At 43.8% G+C, this 22615-nt stretch overlaps 6 protein-coding genes across 6 annotated transcripts; 3 read left to right on the top strand and 3 right to left on the bottom strand.

Moving 5' to 3' along the window:
• Positions 1 to 464: 464 nt before the first annotated feature.
• ATNIH1004_005211 (uncharacterized protein) lies at positions 465 to 1261 on the bottom strand (the record flags this gene model as incomplete). Its single annotated transcript, XM_033569865.1, has 3 exons — positions 465 to 657; positions 709 to 1090; positions 1141 to 1261. The coding sequence occupies 3 exons, from the start codon at positions 1259 to 1261 to the stop codon at positions 465 to 467; spliced, it is 696 nt and encodes a 231-aa protein (XP_033428671.1).
• Positions 1262 to 2177: 916 nt separating this feature from the next.
• Positions 2178 to 3744, top strand: ATNIH1004_005210 (uncharacterized protein; the record flags this gene model as incomplete). The annotated part of the gene is made up of 4 exons (XM_033569864.1): positions 2178 to 2184; positions 2936 to 3096; positions 3290 to 3309; positions 3504 to 3744. The coding sequence occupies 4 exons, from the start codon at positions 2178 to 2180 to the stop codon at positions 3742 to 3744; spliced, it is 429 nt and encodes a 142-aa protein (XP_033428670.1).
• Positions 3745 to 4555: 811 nt separating this feature from the next.
• Positions 4556 to 7161, top strand: ATNIH1004_005209 (uncharacterized protein; the record flags this gene model as incomplete). The annotated part of the gene is made up of 10 exons (XM_033569863.1): positions 4556 to 4732; positions 5201 to 5301; positions 5361 to 5547; positions 5592 to 5860; positions 5910 to 6046; positions 6094 to 6346; positions 6393 to 6539; positions 6713 to 6783; positions 6950 to 6984; positions 7051 to 7161. The coding sequence occupies 10 exons, from the start codon at positions 4556 to 4558 to the stop codon at positions 7159 to 7161; spliced, it is 1488 nt and encodes a 495-aa protein (XP_033428669.1).
• A 4248-nt stretch (positions 7162 to 11409) lies between these two features.
• Positions 11410 to 13824, bottom strand: ATNIH1004_005208 (uncharacterized protein; the record flags this gene model as incomplete). The annotated part of the gene is made up of 4 exons (XM_033569862.1): positions 11410 to 11943; positions 12091 to 13089; positions 13150 to 13191; positions 13378 to 13824. 4 exons carry the CDS (start codon positions 13822 to 13824, stop codon positions 11410 to 11412), a joined length of 2022 nt encoding a protein of 673 aa, XP_033428668.1.
• Positions 13825 to 17570: 3746 nt separating this feature from the next.
• Positions 17571 to 17975, bottom strand: ATNIH1004_005207 (uncharacterized protein; the record flags this gene model as incomplete). Its single annotated transcript, XM_033569861.1, has 1 exon — positions 17571 to 17975. One exon carries the CDS (start codon positions 17973 to 17975, stop codon positions 17571 to 17573), a length of 405 nt encoding a protein of 134 aa, XP_033428667.1.
• A 3392-nt stretch (positions 17976 to 21367) lies between these two features.
• Positions 21368 to 22449, top strand: ATNIH1004_005206 (Kelch repeat protein; the record flags this gene model as incomplete). The annotated part of the gene is made up of 2 exons (XM_033569860.1): positions 21368 to 21527; positions 21581 to 22449. 2 exons carry the CDS (start codon positions 21368 to 21370, stop codon positions 22447 to 22449), a joined length of 1029 nt encoding a protein of 342 aa, XP_033428666.1.
• Positions 22450 to 22615: the final 166 nt, after the last annotated feature.

Genomic DNA, 22615 nt, shown 5'->3' with positions numbered 1-22615 from the left:
AAGTAGGAGTAAATAACTACAGTAGGATGGCTGCATGTCGACCTATTCCTAATTCAAATAATGCATACTAAGCTAGTGCCTTTTTAACTCCAGCTCTGCAGCTCAGTACGCATTTACTTAGCATGCAGAAACCTTCTGAGTCACATTTTAAAGGATCCAATTCTCCCCTGGTGGAATTATTAATTACAATATGGTTCTATGCATTGGTGCTTGACAGGATAACTCATATGCTCTCTATTCCCTACAACTACTGTTATAATCTCCAGGGAATTGGGATTAATAGATGGTTACGCTATAGTGGCTGAACTCAAAGAAGTAACGGGCCGAGAGTAATAATATACCAAAATCGCAGACCTCTCTCCTACCAGGTTATGTAGGCAGTCGGATATTTGGATTCAACCACCGGTACAATGCCATTGACATCAGATATATTCCCAATTACAAACTAGAGAAACTATGGTACATCATTCACTCGCAGCTGCAAAAGGACATCCACCGGTGGTAGATCCCTTCTTATCAATCTGACGGAACATATCCAACGGATCGAACCAGACATCGATTTTCTCGAGCTGCAATTTATCATTGACCTTTGCGATGACAATACCCTGAATATCAATCGCGCCACCATGTGCGGGGACAGTGACTTTTTCACCGGCACTACACATCGTCAGTACGGTCTCATAGAGCATTATATAGTAAGGTACTCACTCATTAACCCCAACATAATCATTCGTCATAACACCCCAATGCCTCCACTTGAATACCACGACGGGCGGCCCACTATACACCTCGGTAACCTCCCACGCAAACGTGGGCATCATGCGCTTGAACGACTTGTGACTTTTTTCGAAGTCGTTCTGCTCGGGATCGTAATACTTGCTCGGTGTCAAGAGGGCATTGTACGTGCCGACTTTAAGCATATGTTCCCCGGTTTGCGGGGGTCCTCCGTTCAGCGAAAAGGAATACACGTTCGGGTCGATAGTGCGCCAGTCCGACAGGGAGGTCTTGAACGAGGCTTCGATTTCCCAGTTTTTCACGAGGTTTTCGACCAGGAATGGGAGACTACCGGATTCGTGGGACATTGTGCGTGCTATATTATTAGAACACTGTACACGCTGCAAAGGAAATGTAGGGAGGTACTTTTCTCGTAGAATGCACGCGTCTTGCTATAATCGGGAGGCTGACCATAACGCCAGGCGGCGTCTGCATCGTTGAGAACGGCATTGGGATCGAGGACGTAGTCGGGTAATTTGTCTGACATTTTTAAGTCTGTGTAGGAGTAGGAAGGGGGTGAGATGCTGAGATGGTAAAACAGAAAATGCAGGAGGCGGCGGTATTTCTACTACGCTACACTACCCCGCTGCGGTCGGAAATGAAGACTAGACCGACTGCCACTAGAGAGATACCAGGGTGACACGGTGCAGCGCTACGGTGTGGTAATTAAGGACGCTAGTGATGGCATCGTAGATTGCAGTCTATGGTGTGTTATATTGAAGGAAGTAGTTCAATGATACGCATTATGCATATATGATCTGGGTAGTGGTTCGTTACCTGGAATTTCTTAATTGCATGTACCTATGAGTTGATTCCATGGATGAAGGTGGGCTGGATCGTCAGGAGCCTATCACCAGCAGGTTATTATCAATGTTCCTAGGGCTGGAACGGTCTTGGAATTAGGTATCTCTCTACTCCGTACTTTTAGGCTGAAACACGGACCATGCATCAGCAAAAACGGTTTCACCTACTTTCGCAAACCTATACGGATTGAGAATATGTGTTCAAAAAAGATACGGAGTAGAAGTGATATAATTAAAAGACCTTAATATCAATCCAGCTATTAACCATCTATCCAGGAGCTGGTTACTCTGTATGTCTTGAAGTCAGCAAGTGAGTCTTGGCAACAAATCTGACCTGAATCTCGACCATCCAGACGGCTCGCGTGTAGCCTAGCGTCAACATAAATTCATCTAATCGTCCGAAGTAGCGGACCATGTGGGTATGGTCACTTGGTGGTTGGTTCGCTGTGTATACTAAAATAGTGCGAGTTATTCTGTGTAATACATGACTTATTTATTGTTAGTCATAACTATGGCTAACTAGTTACCTAGGTCAGCCCGTCAGTTAACTAAATTAGTTTTTGGTGCACTGATTGTAAATATCCCTCAGATTCCATCCACATGGACGGTCCGTAGCGTCAGACCTGTGTAGGTCAACTCCGTGCGTAATCCTGTCCAAAGCCTCGGTGGATCTCACGTTCCGGTACCTCTCACTCAGTTCAGATTTAGGAAGCTGGAAGATCTTGTGGTCTAATCTGGATGATTAAATCTGTTTAATTGTCTTTGTTACAATATTTGTCTCGAACCCAGAGGATCAACTTGTGCCTCAACGAAAGAATGGTGTAGATTACAAATTCGACGCATACAATATTACCGAATACGGCCCCAACGGCGAAGGGATTATAGAAAAACATGTGTTTAATCAGTGCACCAAGCCTAGTGCTGTGATAAGAACAGTATTCTGTGCATTATTAAAAAGCCTTTATGGAAACAATTCTTAGATAAAGAACCGTTGAATCTTCTCCCTCTAAGAGCTAGTTCGAAGAGGAATTGTGCGTTGGAAATGTAGATCGAAGACAGGATGCATAATTAATCAGCACATCTAAACCAATGGATAATGAAAATAATGAACGCATAGCACAATGCGGATAATCGATCGATGAAGCACAATGTCGATCGATCATGATATAATAGATCGGAGAGACAAGACCTGTGCATAATATAAGATGGATATATAGTCTTCAACTTTTCTTGTTCTCTCTTCATCCTCTCATATTCCTTTCCGAACAAGACACAAAATATATGAAGTTCTTGACTTTTGAAAGATAATAATATCACCTACCTCGATACCGCAGGCAGATATCCCCCGACCTGTCCAGGGCGCTCCGAGGAGTTACTCGGTGAGACTGGAGCCGAGTCTCAGGGATTCGCGATTGATACGAAGATTCTGACGCAGGCTGGTGATCACCATGGGGAGATGGAGCGAAGTGCTGTTGAGAAGTCTGTTGATACTAGTTTACAGCGTATGGGTGTTAAACAGGTCAGTAGATATATCTCCGTGGGAAATAAATAATAACCGGGACAAGTATATACACTTCACATTCATTGGCTGGACACACAGACACCGCTGGTAGGGCAATCACAGACTCTGAATGAATATACCAGGCAGGAAAGTTCAAGCTAGTAGGTATTCCTACAGGACAACAGTTCCGGACACCGCTAATCTGATCCAGCTTGGAGTTTCAAACTTTCAGTATGAGACACTTCAAGAGATTAAGGTAATCGCCATGGATATATCAAACCTACCATGTTCCAGAGCGACTATAGCGCAGCCAATCGAGGAATGGAAAAAAAGCTACTGCCGATTCTACGCCAACACGGTATTGCCTATAATGCTTTTCGGTATGCTACTACATCATACCATACTTGTATATTCTAACAGTCTAGTACACTCGCTTCCGGCTTTCTCGCCGGTAAACTTACCCATGGAACGGCAGAAGGCACACGGTTCGGACACGAGAGCTCTTTGAAAGAGTATATGCAGAGTCTCTATGACCAAGAAGCATTACCTAATGCGCTCAAGGCGCTTGAGGCCACCACCCAGTTCCTAGGAATCACGACGATTGATGCGGCATGGCGGTGGGCATATTACCATTCTGTGCTGGGAGGAAAGAATGGGATTATTTAGGGGCTAGCTCGATCGGCCAGCTCAGATCGAATATTAAGAGTATAACTCTGGGGCCTTTGCCAGACGAATGTGTCGTTACCTCAGTAGGATCTGGGAAGAACTGGAGCCGAGGAGAAGATATTCTTTAGACGTAAACTGCTGGACTTATACATTGGATATTTAATTATTGCACAAATAACGGCCATTAACTCAGTGACAAGGGTAAGAAATGACAACAATTATAATAGCCGTAGTCGACATTAAAAATCGAATGATTTGTCTGGTGTCTTCATCTGCACGGTCCCACGCTAGTTGTCGGAATTTATAGGTGTAATTCTATGAGAGCCTAAATATTCTCTGTATTCAGGATTGTGTTGTGTGTTATGTTGACCCCTCATCTTCAGGATCAATCACGTCATGGTTATTTCACACGAGGTCTCGATACTATTCTGCCACTAGTCGATGAGATCATCCAGACTGGTTATGGCAATACCCATGGTCTCAGAAGGCTTGTCTAGACAGCCTAGGTATCTAGAATAAGAATACATTCGATTAAAGAAGCAAGTTAAGAGGAATCGGATCTTATGATGATATTATTGCGGAGACATGTGTCACCATTGCTTACTCGATCTTAGTGTATCTGACATACAGACAAGTAATATCCAATAGAGAATCAAGAGACAGAGATATATCGCCATTTCTTCCGAGTTGAGCATTCCATGGCGTGCCCTCGCACTGTGAGGGGTGTTATTTATAACCTGTTCGCCTTATCCTGCAATAATCCTCTGGACAGCCAACTGAATATTTCTTCGTCACATCAAATCTATTTACTATGGAGAAAGACGAGGAAACCCAGGTGACTGTGACAGTTCATGCGAACAAATCCGAACCCATCCTCCAAAGAGGAGGTGCAAACTACACGGCCGAGACAGGCATCAACTCGACCAGCGTTACCTATCAAGATGCCTCTGGTGCACCGGTTGAGGTCGACTCGCCGTTAGGATACTCCGTTAGTTTCTGGACAAGTTTATGTCTGAACATTAACCAGATGGTTGGAACTGGAATCTTCTCAACTCGTGAGACCCTCATCCCGTACTACTTACTAGTCGATTAATTCAAGCAGCTGCCACCATCCTCGCCGGCGTCGGCTCCGTCGGCCTGTCTATGATCTACTGGTTTATCGGATATCTGCTTTCCCAGAGTACATTAGCACTGTATCTAGAGCTGGCATCCTACTTTCCCAGCCGGTCGGGGAGCGAGGTTGTATATCTCGAACAAGCATATCCGAAACCGCAATACTTCTTTCCAACGACGTTCGCAGTCAAACATGTTGTGTTCTCCTTTGGGAGTAGCAATGCTGTTGTCCTGGCGCAGTATCTATTCGGTATTTCTGGGAAAGAATACACAAATTGGCAGTTGAAAGGGGTAGCAGTGGCGGTGTATACATTGGCTTTGATAGGTTCGTATGACGATATAGTGTTGGCAACAGCTAACAGAAAAAGTTGTCGGCGCGAATACCAAATGGTCGTTACGGGTTGTAGTCTGGTTTGGCGTTGTTAAAATCGCCACTTTAGTGATGTCCGTATCTACTTGAACCCTGACCCAACTTCCTGAGCAAAGAAGCTAATGATGGACAGGATATCAATCGCCGGACTAGTTGTCCTCGGGGGACATACCAAAGTTCCAGATCCCCAGTTAAACTGGAGAAATGCCTGGGAAGGCACATCAGAGGCATCCGCCTATGGAGCCACGAATGCCATGATGAAGTTGATATTCTCATATGCAGGCTACACCAATGCATTTAGTGTTGCCAACGAGATCAAGGTACGCCAAATGGTATAACACGACTATCCGACTGACCAGTCCAGAACCCAGTCAAAACGCTACGCTGGAGCGCCCCATTCTCACTGATCCTAGTTACCAGTCTATATATCCTAGTCAACGTGGCGTATTTCTCCGCCGCGTCGAGGGAAGAAATCCTGAGCTCGAAACAGATCGCGGCGGGGATTTTCTTCGAGAAAGTATTTGGTACGAATGGCGCCGCGCGTGCATTGAATGTCCTGATCTGCATCAATGCGTTTGGGAACCTTATAGCTGTGATGATTAACTATTCACGAATGCTTCGGGAGACGGGACGGTGAGATTCTTTCTTATATTATACATCCAATACTGACATAGAAATTCAGACAAGGAGTCCTCCCTTGGTCTAAATTCTGGACCTCAACAAGACCATTCGGGACTCCTCTGGGACCGTACACTGTTCAATGGGCTATTACCGTCATCATGATCCTGGCACCACCGGCTGGCGATGCATTCAACTTCGGTTTGTCGTGCTGTCATACCGCTATCTACTCCTGCTTACAGCAACAGTGGTCGATCTATCCGTCTATCCAACCAGTATCTTCAACTTCCTCCTAGTGGTAGGACTCTTGGTGATCCGTCGACGACGTCGTAAATTCCACCTCCCTCGACCGGAGTATCGCGCCTGGAGCATTGCCATTGTCTTTGCCCTGCTCACGAACCTCTATCTACTGGTTGCACCGTGGTACCCACCATCCGACGGGGCCAATGGGGGAGATGTCAGTTTCTGGTACGGAACGTATCTGGTTGTGGGGATTGGGCTGTAAGTATCTCTGATGTTGTTATTAGCCTGTTTCTAATTTGGATAGGCTTCTCCTCTGTGGAATTTATTATTATGTCTGGATAGAAGCGCTGCCGAAGTATAAAGGATATCAGTATCGACAGTCGCTGCTGGAGTTTGACGACGGGTCGGTGGTTCATAAGCTGGTTAAAGTGTCGAATACGGATCTGGACAAGTGGGATGAGCATCATGACGCTGTTGGGAGATTGCGGTACCCTGGGATTAGTAACTAGATATAGAGGATGTGTTTGAGTGGTTTCTTATGCAAATTGATATTTTTTATGTATAGCGGAATATATCTATTGGTAGTAGTGTCTGCTTAATGACCGCAGTACTGATGGTGTCCAGCACCAGTTCTCCAGCATCTGGCTCGGGGCTTCGCCAAAGTCTACTTCTGTCTCTGTACCGTGGAAATGCGAGTAAGTAGTCTTCGACATAAGATCATGGATCCCGTGGCCCAGTTCGTGAAACAAGGTAACAACTTCGTCGTGTTTTAAAAAACAGGGGGTTTTAGAACTAGGCTTGGAGATGTTGCACACCAACGCTGTGGCAGGATGTCGACGTGTGCTGTTTTCTTGGATAAAGCCCTACGGGAAGTCAGTCTTGATCTATACGAAGATGTAAGGATTTTAACAAACAGGTATTAGGTTAAAATTGGCTGCATTGGCATATTTACTTTCCCGAAGGAAAAGATCCATATAAAGATACCCGACGAAGCCATCGTCGTCGTCGGCGTTCCAGACACTAAAGACCTGCACGTCTTCATGCCAGACAAGGGCATCTCCAGGACTAGCTAGCTTGGTCCCCTCGTCTCTGCTAAACTCACTAAAAAAAAAATACTAAATAAAGTCTCGCAGATCCTTAGCATACCTGTAATAGTGCTTTGAAGAGGGAAATATTCCGCAAATTTTCTGTTGGTGCACTAAGTACTGCTTCTCCAACATTATTCGAGTATTGATAATCCCACAGAAAATACCAGCCATCGAATAATTCTCCACGGGACTCAAGGTCGGCTTTCTTAAGCTGCTTTAGCTTCTCAACTTCTCTCTTACCATTATCTCTTAATCGAGCTTGTAAATCACTAAGAAAAGAATTCACAGTTTCTGGACACTTTGCTAACTTATCTTCAATTCGCAAAGCAGCATGACTAGGATACCCAAGCAGACGAGCGCTTTATCACGAAGCAGTATAGACTCCCTAAACAGGGACATATTCTGTTCACACTTATTCTTGTTAGTAATATAAATGCGTCTCCGCGTTTCACTGTCCCTCACATATCTAAGCGTTTGAAAAAGGTCTGTATCATTAAACGCCACTCGGACCTTATCCTCATTGACCTCCCCTACTTCCCCTCCCATTAACTTAGATAGAAATTCACCCGGTAATCCATTAAACTCCCCAGCCGTAAACCAGATATCCGTACTATTCGCTCGACCAAATTTCTCTGAAACTCAGCCTTAATCCAACTAAGACGCGACTGAATCTCCCGAAACCGATCCCTCTGGCAACCAGCCGACAATCTCAACCCATGCCGAATATAACCCATATATATCTTCTTTAACAGGCGATAGTATTCTAGATCCAGGTCTTTTATTCTTGTGGAAGACAGCCTCAACCAGCGCAAATAAACCGTAGTTATCCAACAGATTCTGGGCCTCGGTGGAGGCATTCCGCAGTTCGGGGTTGGTCGACAGGGCTCTATGGAAAACAAGAATATGGGACTTGGAAGCCAGAGCATTGTCGATGTGAGCAAGGGGTAGAATGACGTTGATATATGTTGCGGTGTTGGCTGCACGTTCATTTTAATCTGGTTTTGGCCTTCGCGTGCACGCTCGATTAAATATTTGGTATCTTGGGTGACTGAGACTGGGGTTGCTGTGAAGGCTGGGGGTTGTTGGGGTGGGTTTCGTTGCTTTGGGGAGAGCATTTTTGATGAGTCGAAGGGTTTCACTTTTTTGCTCTGTATGGGGAATTGGAATGATTGGCATTGGATTGTAGGGACTCCTGACTTGGTTCAGACTGAGGAAGAGGGTTGCCGGATGGTCATCAGGAAGGATAGAGAAGTCTGATTTAATCTATATCGTCTGCTTACTGGATAGGTAAGGTATATTAGATCATACTTTTGCACTATTACGTGATATACTATTAACAGCGGTATTAAGGAACTGCAAGTAGTGGAATAGTGTGCTACGGCGCCATAGATTTATAGTATAAGTAGGTCAGAATTCTATATTATCAAACTATTTAATAGATTCGACAGATTTAATAGATTTAATGAATTTAAATTTCAACTTGATTTTTAACTTTAATATCACTATTGAAGAGCTAACAGAAATATGGCCAATGACTTTAAATCCACTTAATATGTTCATTAATAACATTGCTTTTGAGTGAGCTAATAAATAAATAGATAGAAAATCTATCTAATTAATAGTTTAACTCCCACTATTTATTATTTCTTGCACTTTTTGACCATAAAATCGCTTTAAAGGTGCAAAACAGCTAACATCGAGTGGTAGGAAATGGTGAGATGAATAAGGAGGCATATATAGCAGTAAAAATAATCTAAAGGGGGGGGGGGAAACCCAACCACTTGCTCCAACAGCCAAAATTAATGTAATCCATTCTCTATCGCCTGGTTGGATTAATTTAATATTAAATTTGCGTATTTCCGCGCTGTAAAAAACTTTAGCTGTTGATATTATATCTATATGGAAGCCAGTTTCATCTATGTTGTAGATATCTTGTTCTAAAATATCTTATTTTGTTATAGTATTTTGAACTAAAACTAGCCCTAAATAATATATGGATCTTTACACTTCGCCCGCTGATACTCATATCGGTGATTATGCCTTGACTTAATATCATCATGGCGTGAAATAAATCGATTGACTCATTTATTACTAACTAGATCTAAGATAGATGCCTGGGATGACAACGAAGACTTTTGGCGTGCAGATATTAAAAGTCCAGCAAGATATCAAACTTGGAAGATCTGCGGTGATAGACCACGCTCAGCCATATCAGCAATCCATCTCTTTAAGGTGTCCTCTTCACGAATAGATAATTTTCAGCCATTAGCAAGTATATCTTTGCGCGCAGTTATTCCTTGAACTCGATAATAGAAAGTCTGTGGAGGCATATCAAATGCCTTAGCACAGGCATTTTTTGACTGAAAATAATTATTATTCCATGCTTCGATAGCCATATTCATTCTTTCATCCTTTGAGATAGAAGTCATTTTAATAATGATACTAATATCGATTAAAAAAGGCTTCGAAAATTTAGATAATGGAGTTTATAGGAAAGCGGTTAAAAAGTTTCGACATTCGGTGTCCGGTTGCGTTAGGGCTTGATGGTTCGTTGACTAACCTCTGAGCCCGCTCGACCCGCCGATTGAAATGCATGTTTAATATAAAGGGCACCAAAGGCTGCACTGGTATCTATCTACTATGGGCAGACTTTCGTCAGCAGCCAGCGTTATTGGTGTCCTTCAACTCACGGGGGGTGTTGCGAAAATATGTAGGACGTTATCTTTCAGCGGTCGGTTGCAGGACTTGAAGAGACTGTCAAAAAACTCAAAGAATTTCTCCAAGGCCCTCACGGTACCAACCTTCCCGCCTCCTCGTTGCTGGCCAATACTATAGCCGATTGTCTTTCGGACCTCGCATCCCTGGAAAAGAAGATCAATCCAGGGAGCAAGAAGCGAGCTTCATCTTCAAGAGGGGGAAGGGGACAGAGAAACTGCAATCAAGTTCTTTTCAACAATCGCAAGGCAGCTAATGGTTCGCGTCCCTCGACTTATTCTAGGTGTCCAGAAATCACTTGACGATGAGCCTGATCTCACAAGCAAATCATTGAAGGAGCAGTTTGATAAATTACTCTTCCAGCTGCTGCTGAGTTTAGAGTCTACTAACGGCCAAATGCCGACCATGGTAATAGTGATTGACGTATTGGACGAATGTGGACGGGATAAGGACATGCGGATAATTCTTCAATTACTACCACAGCTACGGAACTTAAAAGCCCTACGCTTACGTGTCTTTTTGACGAGCCGGCCAGAATTGCCAATTCGCCTGGGATTTTCAAACATCCAAGCCATGAATTGAAGACCTGGTTTTCATAAAACTCTCGAGCCTGTGATAGAGCATGATATAGCCTTATTCTTAAAGCACCGACTTTCAACAATTGTGGCGAAGCGCTCCCTCCTATTGGCAGGCCTGGAGATACTGATATTCATAACCTTGTGAGATTATTGGTTCCATTGTTCATTTTGCCGCTATCGCATGCCTGTATTCGAGGACCCTCGGTGGGACCCGGTGGAAAGTCTAGCTGAGATCCTTGCGTATCGGGATAATGGGTCACAATTTTCGACGGGACGTATCTTCCTGTGCTGAATTGGCTGCTTCAAGGACAGAGTAAGAGACAGGAAAGGCAGCTGATTCAAGAATTTCGGGAAACTGTTGGTGCTGTTGTGATGTTTGAGAACTCACTTTGGATAGTCTCGGCGCCTCTGAGGGCTAAATTGACCGAAGGTTGAACCCGATGCCCTCGGTTCTAAGTATACATGATGATCGGATCCAGCCGGTGCGGCTGTTTCATCTATCGTGACTTTCTTCTTGATTCGCAGACACGTTGGAGTACTCGATTCTGGGTCGATGCGAGGAAGGTGCACGGTAGATTGACCACGTGATGCCTCTTTGTGTGTAATGGTCTGAGAAAGAATAAGTGTGGAATAAGTGATGGCACAGAGCATGCGGAGATTGATCTCAAAATATGGATCACTATATCTCTCCAGAGCTACAATACTCCTACCATTACTGGGCACATCATCTGACACAAAGCGAAGACCCTAACGCTGAAATGAATAATGCCTTTATAATACTTCTGGAGCACATTCGGCATTGGGTGGAAGTAATATGCATTCTAGGGCTTGCATCTAAAGTCGTGGAGTTAATTGCTTTATTGCAGACACATTGATGTAAGTTCCTTCCAACTACTCGTAATTTAACTTCTTCTTCTTCATCTGGTACCTGCTACAGCAATTAATGCTCACAGAGACCAAAATCTCCATCGTTGAATTCATCATTCTGAGCCGTTGAAAACACGCTCCGTTCCTCCATCAGTTCCAGCCGGAGTTCCTTGGCTTCGTCCATCGTTATGGGGAAATTGTCCATTTGCTGGAGGACCATTTTCTGGAGCTCCACAGGAAGCCTCCTGCTAAGCAGATCCTTTCTCACGTCCAGAGTTCCCTCCCACCAGTCTGCTCTCTGCGGAGGAACATTAGCTGTAGAGATAATGCGTATGTGCGGATCGACAAGGAACAGAGCAATTATCTTGCGGTGGCCAGGCCTTGATGGTTCGGCTAGCTGGAAGGGCGAGACGCGGTGTTGTAGAATATTTGGGAACGTTATAATACGACCTTCGCGACAGGACACTTTGCCTAGGTCTTGGGTGACTGGACCTTCATTATCGCAGCCAAATACCTGTTTTAACCAGCTTTTATGATCCTGCTCGTAGCTTATATCTCCATCCAAGTCATCGTTTTCCAGACGTTGGCGAAACTCGAGGGAGCTTGGCTTAATATTTTCATTAGAGTAATAATATATAGCTGTGGCACAGATGTGCTCGTTCTATATTATAATTTTAGCGTACATGGCACTGCAGGCGATAACTGGAAGGGGAAATTGGTTGGAAAAGAGAAAAAGCTGACAATGGAGACTTACTAGTTGTCCTTCAACATGCCATGAACCCCCATTATACTTTGGCTTTTCAGGTGTTAACTCGATATTGGCCAATTTCACAATGACTTGCAGCCCATTTTCACAGAATTTACTTTGCAAGTCAAACGGTTCCTGCCCGGAGAAAAAAGACGGGTCAAAAGCTCCAATTTCAGGGGGGGCAACTGTACGAGTTGCTATCAAATCAAGGTAGCGCTCACGGTAGTCGTCGTAACGATTGTCGAAGTCCTCATCTGTCTCGCCGTCCTCTTGTTCGGGCTCTTGAGGATCCGGAGTAGTCCCTGGTAAGTACTTAACAGATGTAAATTCGACTCTATTCGGTCGCACTTCGTTATGAAATAGAGGTGTGAGAGTCATGTTCCAGAGAGGGATGGCTCGGGAAATTATTTCCTCAATAACTCTATAGAGGTCACGATGCTTGTCAGGACGCAAGTTGTTAATGTAAGATACAATATGGCACTTATTAGAAGACGGATCAAATTTGACGTTGCAAGGCAGCCATTGAAACTTTTGACTATAAAGAGGGATTTTTTCGACTTGCGTCGCGTAGCGTGCATATCTTTTAGATGTGCTGGCGGGAGGGACAGCCAGGACCTCACCATTGCCTGAACGTGCTAAAAAGTCATCAAGCCCTACCACACTATCTTGGAGGATCCGGCTCCGGCCGTAAACAAGAGGAAATAGCGATGGGTGTAACAGATCCACTACCTGCTTATTAGAGCCAGGATGGTAGTCTTTCTGCTCGTCAGGGATGTTCTCCAAGGGCCGCACTGCCATCTTCAGGGCTTTCTTAAGCTCTTCTGAAATTACTGTATCAGACTTCACTATATCTCCGTCAAACGCGGAAATAATTCCCTCTTTTTGGAACAACTCCGATTTGTAGCGCAATTCATCAAGGACCCAATCCATCATTTTTGGCGTGATCTCATTTGAGCTGCCCAGCACTTCCATCCGCCACTTCGCAGTAATCGACTCTTCAAAAATCTAGAAAATTTCTTAGAATATATATTGAGTGGTTTAAGGTTGTATAGGTGAGTAACAGACCTTTCGGTCCCAGTCTGGTTTGTCGGTGATGGCGTTCATGATCTGCATCATTGAAACTTCCCATAGGGTTTTGTGAGCTCTAAAAGTGCGTTAGACAAAGAAGGTATGAAGGGGTTATTCCAAGCATACCCGTGTAGAAACCCACCCATATTAAGTGCACTAGGAAAGGACTCCTTATGTTTGGCTGGTTAGGCAAAGGTTCTGGGGGCTGGCTTTTCAAGGTCTTACTTCTGGCAAGTAGTCCAATGGGAGATTAAACCCAGGGAGACAATTCAAGGTGAGAGGAGGGTCAGGGAGGCGATCCAAGTAAGCCATGGTAGGAGTCAGATCGGCTGTCTTGTCCAGCAGAAGTTGCACCACCTCCCAATGTCCTCTCATCATTGCAGAGTCGACGGCAGTCATTCCTAGGCTGTTTGGAATAGTCCGATCGGCTCCCCTGACCAGTAAAAGTCGCACCACCTCCAAATGGCCCTGGCTTGCAGCAGAATTAACAGGAGTCCAGCCATCACTGGTAGCTATAGTTGGATCGGCTCCCTTATCGAGCAGAAGTCGTACCACTTCCAGATGGCCACTATTAGCTGCAACACCAAGGGGAGTCCAGCCATTTCTAGTGGCCACAGTCAGGTCCGCTCCCCTATCCAGTAGAAGTCGCACCACCTCCAGGTGGCCGTTCATTGCTGCAGAGTGAAGGGTAAGGCCATCTGCTCTAGCACATACTGTATGATCCTGCATTGTTTGAGAGTTGGAGTCAGACACGCTGTCTATTCCTGTGGTAGGAGACGAAGACAAGACTGGGTTAAAAAGGTCTCAAGACCATGCACGCTTTATATGTAGAGCACTGTTAGCCTTAATCTTTTACCAGCTCGGCGGACCGCCATAAACGGCAAGCCAGTTCCTACATTGCTATAGGTTATGATTGGCCGGGCCTGCAAATGTGGCTAGATAAGCTTTGAACTAAGCAATGAGGGTTACATTGGTGGCCTAAATCTCTCCCCTTCTGCCTAGCACAGCAACCGCAATGGGGCCTTAAAATTTGCTGGAAACGTTTTGCCAGATCTTGACTTTGCACATTAGTAAAACACTTCCTTTTGATCCAAAACAAAAAAAAAAAAAAAAAAAAAAAAAAAAAAACGTATATGTTGGACTGTTAATTTAAACAGGAGCTTGTGGATGATATACTGAAAGAGAAGCAAAGAGAAAGAAGCTAGGGGCGTGTCTAGCGGAGCATTGCATGATTAGCAAGGCTCTGCTACGTATGCGATCTGTAAATAAGAATAATAAAAATCTGGCAAGAGATGTGTAACCTCCTATGTCAAGTAATGAGTGGCTCTTGAAGGAACCTTTGGGAGAGCAAAGACCCTGAGACATGCCCAAAATCGGTGCACTTAGATCAGGAGATGTGCGGTCTGGAGTTACAATATAAAAGCAATACATTGGTCGATTTACTGACCATTCTACTTTATCTTTATCTGCCTCCTTTTTTCTTGCCCGGCCTTTTTTATTCTCATAGAATTTAACATATTTTAAGCCGGGTTGAGGCTATAAGATTTGAAATGTTGGTGCTTATTTGTACCTAGAGTTATATGTAAGCCACTTTTATCTGCCCTGGAAACCAAAAAGCAAATTTACTAAATCATAATTTAAAATATTCATCTTCTCTTCCTAGAGGATGGATTATCTTGCCCTTCAGTGCTAATTATAGTTAATTTTCTCTTCCCAGTCCTTATATCATAGTGCGTGATGTCCTCTTGCTGCTTGTCAACAGATTTACTTCCATCCTTATAATCAACTTCACGTAGGGTGGAGTCACGCTTCGCAACCAGGATCAATTAATATTGTAGGCGGCCTCGTAGGCTTGGTTCAAATCTAGGTAGACTATTCTGGAGTCCCTGTAGACAAGAAAGTAGTGCTCTTTGGACAGTTCTTCCAGGCTATTTTGCAGATCGCCGCCTCCAGTGGCGGGAAATTTGTAGTCGTTTCTAGACTTAAAAAGGAATAGGACAATCACATACTCCAGCTCGCATTTGTACCATGTGTGAAGAATCTCCATAGCTTTGTAGTAAAGGGTTATCTCCGCCTTTACTTTTAATGGTGCCTTGGAGATATGTTCCTCAAATCCAGCATATTATTTTCCACCCCCGCTGTCCAATTAGACGTCCCTGGAGGATGTGGTTGGAGAACTAACATATTATCTGGAGAAAGTTCAGGACTTGCTTCCTCCTCTGACTCCGCCGTGGTTGTAGTAGGTATATCAGTGTGTGCTTGGGCCGAATGCTAGGAGAAGACATGTCTCGATGGACTGAATTCTGTCGTACGCTTTACTCTGGACTACTCCTGCACGAACATACTGTATAATAGCTCCTTGCTAAAAAAGCGAAGAAGATTTCTCTTGTAACTGCGAAGGAAGTCGGATACTCAGAGGGCGTTTGATCTGCGCCGTAGACTTTGTTAAAAAAAGGGGCTTGCACGTTTATACAGGTGCTTATTCTGCTAGGGAGAATTAAACCGCCGGCATGCCTTTATATCGAGCTGAGCAGTAAGCGCTGGACAACTAACCGAATTAGCTTTGACACGAGAGAGATGATAAATGCCCTCCTCAGAATTCCGTGCTATTGTTTGTATTCTCCTATTATCAATGTGATAGAACTTCTCTTCGCAAATAGCCCTGAACATCTTCTTAGTAAATAACCTGTTATTCTTCATGTCTAGAAACTCTTTGCTCCGTTTACAAGAAAACTGGGGCTAATTTGCCAACGCAGCCATTCCGCTCAGGGGGAGAAATCCTTTTGGTCATGTATAATTGCAGCTAATTCTTGGGCTTTGTCTTTCCGGGGCCGGGTGAAATATCTTAGGGCATATAACCAAAGTTAGGTAATACCGTCAATAAATAGAGGTTGTCTGACAACTACATCACCCAATCTAATATCGTTGTCTGGGCTTGGACTCCCCCGCAAATTCCCACCATAACACCGAACGTGATATTCAGGAAGCTCGATAGCACCCGCTGCGCGACGGCAGTGGCGGAGCTAGTACCGTAACCTCCAGTGGAGAGACAGGTAATCGCTACATAATGGGATTCAATCTTTCCAAGGGAGTATTCGTTGTTGTCTGATGGATGCAGGTGCGTCGTGTCGGGGTGTTTCCCGCCCAAGATGCTCTCCGCCCGCTCTCTCGATGGGAACAGTGGAGATCCAGACTACAGCTTATCTCAGGTTGAGGTACTTCATCTCGTGATATTGTGTATGGAAAGTGGTCAGTAAATATAGTATATAATCATATTTAAACGTTAACGTCAAGCAATACGAGGTGCCATGTACATTGCCTCCCTTATCTCCCTTGTCGACAACCCAGAACAGACGACTGAACGCGCGTCTCCAGCCTTTCGTCTTGAAGGCTAGATCCAACCATGTTCTAACTATACAGTCATGGTGTTTGCTGGATGTATCGACTGAGAATCAGGATTCAGGGGCCGGATGGATTGCAGATGGGTCCCGTGAGTAGCATTTTTCAGATATCCAGATACTTAGACTTGACAATATTGAGCTATCTTGATCGAACAGGCCAACGATGGCGAACATACTAGTTTGCCTGGGAATGCAAAAGTGTCTTACTATGAGTTCGTCTGCTCTTCAGAAGTAACTTTGGCTGCCTTGAAACTCAGCAGAAAGACTTCGTGGGTATTTGAGAGGCATGTATGCTGATGAGAGCAGAATGAGATGCATAGTCCAAGTGTAGTTAGTTGTTGTATTTCCTTTTTTGAAATCAGATCACTCTTTCTTGTTTTATCCTCTTCTCTTATTGTCCATCCTCTACATTTTTCTCGCCTTTCTTTTGGGCATCTTCGACACTGTTATATTAATTTTTGAGCTTGTCGAGCAAAATTTAAACGTACAGATATCTGATACCAATTTAATGTCTACATTATGACGACCATACAGATGAAATGCATTGATAGTAAGTAGAACGGCCTTGTACTGCCGCCCATAACTAACGCTAGTTCAAAACACTTGAGTAGAGTTGACTATCTACCTAGTAAAGGCGAAGAAAACTCCACAGCCCAGAATAAATTAGATAGAAAAATATTTATTTGCATCATGGGGTCCTTGTCTATTTTCAGCGCCTACTCGAATCCGTACATGGCAATGACTGTAGTTAAACAAAAGATATATAAACTTGTAGATAACTGCTTCCTATATTCGATTTTACAATCATAAACAGATCCTTTTTATTTTTTTTCCCCTCCGGTCACAGAAAACAAGCTATAGTAATATTTTATCTACTACCGAAAGCTACGTATGAGAGATACAGCTCTTAGATAGTCCTTTGCTTTCTTTTTTAATACATATAAAAATAATCGAATACAGACCCGGGCAGAAGGAAACATCAGGATTACCATGTATGACACTCTCTCAACTGTGTTATTAGCCGTAACTCATCTGAGCTGTAAACACTGTGTCATTTCTATCTCCATCTCCATAATCCTCTGTTCTGGCAGTGAAACGTCCACCATGTTGTTCATCATAGAGCCTCTCGTCCCAGACCCGAGCGTCTTGCCAGTTACCGTTTTCTTGAAATTGGAATCGTAACGTACAGTGTCGTGGGTATGGGTCAGGGTCCACCTGAAGCTTATCGGTTCCGCCGTCAACTTTCATGGACATGCCTTCGCCCTGGCCCTCCATGATATGCACCTCAGGCCGGTGCAAGCCCTGACTAATAGTGATCATAACCCGCTGTGGATATTCAGCATTGGTGATCCCATTACACGTCCAGTTTGAGTTTGGAGGAATCTCAAACATATCGGGGTTCATTGCCTCGGTAAGGACCATTGTGTAGTAAAATATAAATATAGAAGACTTAGTCCTAGTAGGTAGTTAACATGTAATGAAGAACTTGCTTTGGTAGAGTACAGAGAGGGGGAGAGATAGGATAGAACGTGCAAACCAGATAGTATAAATAGCCCAGAGTAAGACGACCGCCAGAGCTATGCATGTGTGATAAGTAATGACATCGACCCATCTGCTAAATCACGGTACCAAATAGGTCTATGAATCATTAAGATGGCAGTAAATTATATTGATCTAGGCTGAGCATATATCCTGATATCATCTTGGAAGGTTAATATGACGTACTTGGGCATGATCGCTGACCGCTGATTACAGTCAAGTAAAATAGAAATCATAGCTATATAGGTATAGTATAATTGAAATAAGACTCTAAAATATCTCATGACTAGGTCGATATACGGAATTATCTAGTAGATTAGATGTTTGAGCAGCTAATACTTCCATCAAACAGCAGTCTCGATGAAAGCTTTAGAAGAATGGATTCTTAGCATACTACATACAGACATCAAACTTGCTACTCTACTTCCTTAGCCACGCCACATGTCGCGGTCAGTTTTAATTAGTTTTAAGTTTATAGCTTTGTCTGTATGCAGTAGAGAAGACCGACAGATAATCTACATAGCATTACAGGAATGTGATGTCATGGAGCACTGTCATTCGCGTGGGCAAAAAAAAGCGGGTATTACACTACGGAATTGACATCAGAACTGAGTTAATGTCTAACCGGCCCTTCCGCCTACCGTCTCTATGACCACACTATGCGAACGGGCTGGTTACGTATATAACTCATTGTTTATATAGAATATCTGGATTCGAGATCCAATAACCCCTAGCGCCTTGGTAAGCGCTCAGTATAATCCCCCCTGAATCGCTCTCATTCTTTTAGACAGAGTGTACGTTGGAGAGAGCACGTTGGCTACGGTGGTTGATTCAGTTGATTGTTGTTACGCCCAGCCTCTTTATGACTAAAAAACCTCGCTGAGCACATCGTTGCCAATAATATACTGAACCTGGATCTACGGATATGATTATTTATACTTTTTATTCTGTGCACACTTTCCTGGCTGTCGTAAGCACTTACAGTGTCATTACCGTAATATACTGCGAGAGGAGACCCCGCTCGAGTATAATCTGCTGTGTACTCCCCATCAGTTGCTTTCGTATTTAATTTGATTACTGAAGCCAGTATTATCCTGTATGAAGAACAAGGGTTTCCATCTGTAATTAGCTGTTGCAATCGCAGTTCCTAGGATCTGTCATTGTGAATGACTTGATCAAAACTCAATTGATTTTACATACCTCTACGGATGCCAAGATCGTCCAAGACGATGAAAGCTGTGGTATGGGCTAATGTTGTATTTCTCGTCAACAAACAGGAAGGTGAAATGATAGTCCATGAAAATGAGTTATAAAGGTAAAAGGTGTGTTAATTGATTTATATAGTTTATATGCCTGGGTTTTGTCATGCTGCTTGTCACGATTTGGGGTTTTTATGTTGCATAAGGTTGGTTAGCAATAGTTAATCTAATCTACCACTGAGATGCTAATACCACCGAATAGCGGCTTTACACCGTAAGCATAAAAGTTTAAATCATTTCAAAACTGAGGGTAGGATATCAAAGTTCCTAGGATCGGAGGTTAGATGTGAGATCACCAGCAGCATCAAGGACTGACTTGGTGACATCATGTACGGACACAATGAGCACGAATAGGGCATCGTAGTGCCCGACAGTGGATAGATGAATAGTGCAGGAGTGATCAAGAAGAATCAGAAGTCATACAGCTTGGAATGCCTCTGGGAGTTTAATCCCTAAATATGGAGCTTGGCTTTCATCTCTGTCAGCTGTATTCTACATAGAATAGCCTGTAATTAATTGCTGAGGCAACTAATGAAGGATTGCCATAAATTTCGATATTCTCTGATTCATCAACTAGGTTAGGAAAACTGGATAGATTCTATAGATCTATAAACCAGTTTGCAGTATGCTGCTTATAAACCAGATATATGCGGACGCCCTGTAGGAAGCCAGGTAGGCTGTGCAACAAGGGTGCTTTTGAGGAAACAGTTATTAATAGTTGAGAAAATACCATGGTTCCAGACCCGGAGCACCCAGCTAATTACATCAGATATGGTGATAGTATTCAGTGGCGCAAGATTACTCTCATTGTTCAATTGATGTACTGTAAATATTATTCCTTTAGTCACCGGTCAAATGAGCCGCCTGCTTCGCAAGCTGTTTAATAATGTCATGTTTGGATTTGATCGATAAGAGACCTGCCCACGATGCGCGTTTTAAGCTGGCTCATAATTATGAAACGTTCACGCAGACTGTAGAACATCTCTTCCAGAAAATCAAGGGGGAATTTCCGATGGTGTAATACATAGACCATTATTGACTATACGTGTGTTTACATTTCAAAGCAGACGTTTATCTGCCTCGATCAATCTTAACCGAGATCTTTCTCATATACACCCAACAAGGCCAAATTCCTCTATCTTTCATCCCCATTGTCAAAGAGAAACAGCCTGGATACTTGGTGGGCGGATCCACCCGACAGTGCAGATGTCCAGGCGACCTTTCTGTAAGGTACATGTTCGTGATGTGGAAAGTGTAGAACGGGACAGGAATACTCTATACTCAGTGAAATATCGGCATGTGTAGAGAGACTGTAACGAATCGATAGTGCTTGGTTTATACCGCTATATTAACGGGTAAAAGGCACAATTTTGGTCACCAACCAAACACCAAGCTACTATATAAGATCATATCGTGGCAGAGACATACTCGCGGAATTGATCTCATGGTCAAAATCGTGAAGATGGACCGTGGAGCGATTACGGACAGTAAAATCAATTCCAAAAAGACCGTTTCTATTCACTGGTCACAGGGGATATCTGGAGTTGTTCTGATTCTCTATTCCATCTTTTGGCCCTATTATTAAACATCTGTACTGGTAGACGGTCCGCTAGAATACTCAGTGATCTATCAAGGAAAATGGGAGTTAATAGACGGCAGATACGGACATAATGTGACAGAGCTGCCTGGAGTAATGGGCATCTTTAAAAAAAGAATATAAGGCACATGGGCAAAGCAAAAATATTCGGAGAGATCAACATTTTCACCCACATCTAATTAGAAATAAAAAAAGAAAAAAACAACCGGGTGAAAAGAGAAGTAAAATCAACAATTCATTGCGCTAACCCATTATGGAACTATTTTACGCCCGTATTGAGGATTACGTGGTCACCATTGACCCAGGTCTCCCCAAAGCCTGAGATGATTTACGCAAAACTATTTAACCGCCTCTTAACCCTTCCAAAGGGAAAACAAAACCATTCCAACTCTCTTCTTTAAGAAAAAATCTACATCGAAATGGTACGTGCTGTGTGGACAAATTTACTTTCGGATGTCTCCTTGCGGAGATCGTCCCAAACCTTATCAAGTATCGCTGGCAATGCATATCTCTACGGAGGGGAGCTGCAACCCCGTGCGCCAGTGGACTCAATTATATATTGCATAGCCGTGGACCGTGGTACGTATACCATCGCATGGCTACACGAAAAAGGTGATTTTAATAAAAGACAGATGGAGGTTTGGCCAACAAAATCTCCACGATTACCAGTCCATCCATAGCACCACAACCAAGAGTCGGAGCAGCATCTACCACACTTGATGGCAAGATCTATGTGTTTTCAGGCCGTGGTGGAACCGCCATGGCGCCGATTGAAGAGAACGGTTCATTCTGGGTTTTCGACCCTAGTGCCAGTACCTGGTCCCAGGTTAAGCCCGAAGATCCTGAGCTCCCGTATCCTGCGGGACGCAGCTATCATGCCCTTGCATGCAACGGCAAAGATACAATCTTCCTCCACGCTGGCTGTCCAGAAAAAGGTCGGCTGTGCGACTTGTGGGCATTCAATATTGATACTCTCCGATGGAGCCAATTAGCATCGGCTCCGAAGCCTGAAAGAGGCGGTACTTCGATTGCATATGCAGCGGGGAAACTGTTCCGGATGAATGGCTTCGATGGAAATAAAGAACAAGGCGGTGCATTGGACGTGTTTGATACGATGAAGAATGTCTGGGATACCATTCATTATCCGACGGATGGAATTTCGGGTCCCAGTGCGCGCAGTGTGAGCTGTCTGTTGTCGGTTAAAGTTGCTGGGAAACCATGTCTTGTCACCATGTTTGGTGAGCATGACCCCAGCAGTCTGGGCCATCAGGGAGCAGGTAAGATGCTTACGGACGTGTGGATCTTCGACATTACGTCTCGGAAATGGACAGAACTCCGGCCGGATGGAAAAGACGCGCCTCAAGGGCGTGGGTGGTTCGATGCGGATGTGATTGAAAACGATTCACAGTCAAGTATTGTTATTCATGGCGGTTTAGCGGAGTCAAATGACCGTCTCGGGGATGTGTGGCGGCTTGACTTTGATACGGCTTCTATTCACTAGAAGGACAGAGTTCTCTCTTTTTTCATGTGAGTAAGGCGTTGCTCAAACAAAAGCCAACACCGCGTCTTGAGGCTTTCTAGTTTGTTATATTGTGGTATGTGTACGTAAATTCCTCTTATTCATAACATTATTATCGTTATTATAAATATACATAAAAGCCACAAGA

Source organism: Aspergillus tanneri (genome assembly GCF_003426965.1).
Source record: "Aspergillus tanneri strain NIH1004 chromosome Unknown AapTan_3_pilon_pilon_pilon, whole genome shotgun sequence".
NCBI classification, from domain to species: domain Eukaryota; kingdom Fungi; phylum Ascomycota; class Eurotiomycetes; order Eurotiales; family Aspergillaceae; genus Aspergillus; species Aspergillus tanneri.
The sequence above is the reverse complement of the archived record's forward strand: the minus strand, read 5'-3'. Positions and strand labels throughout refer to the sequence as shown.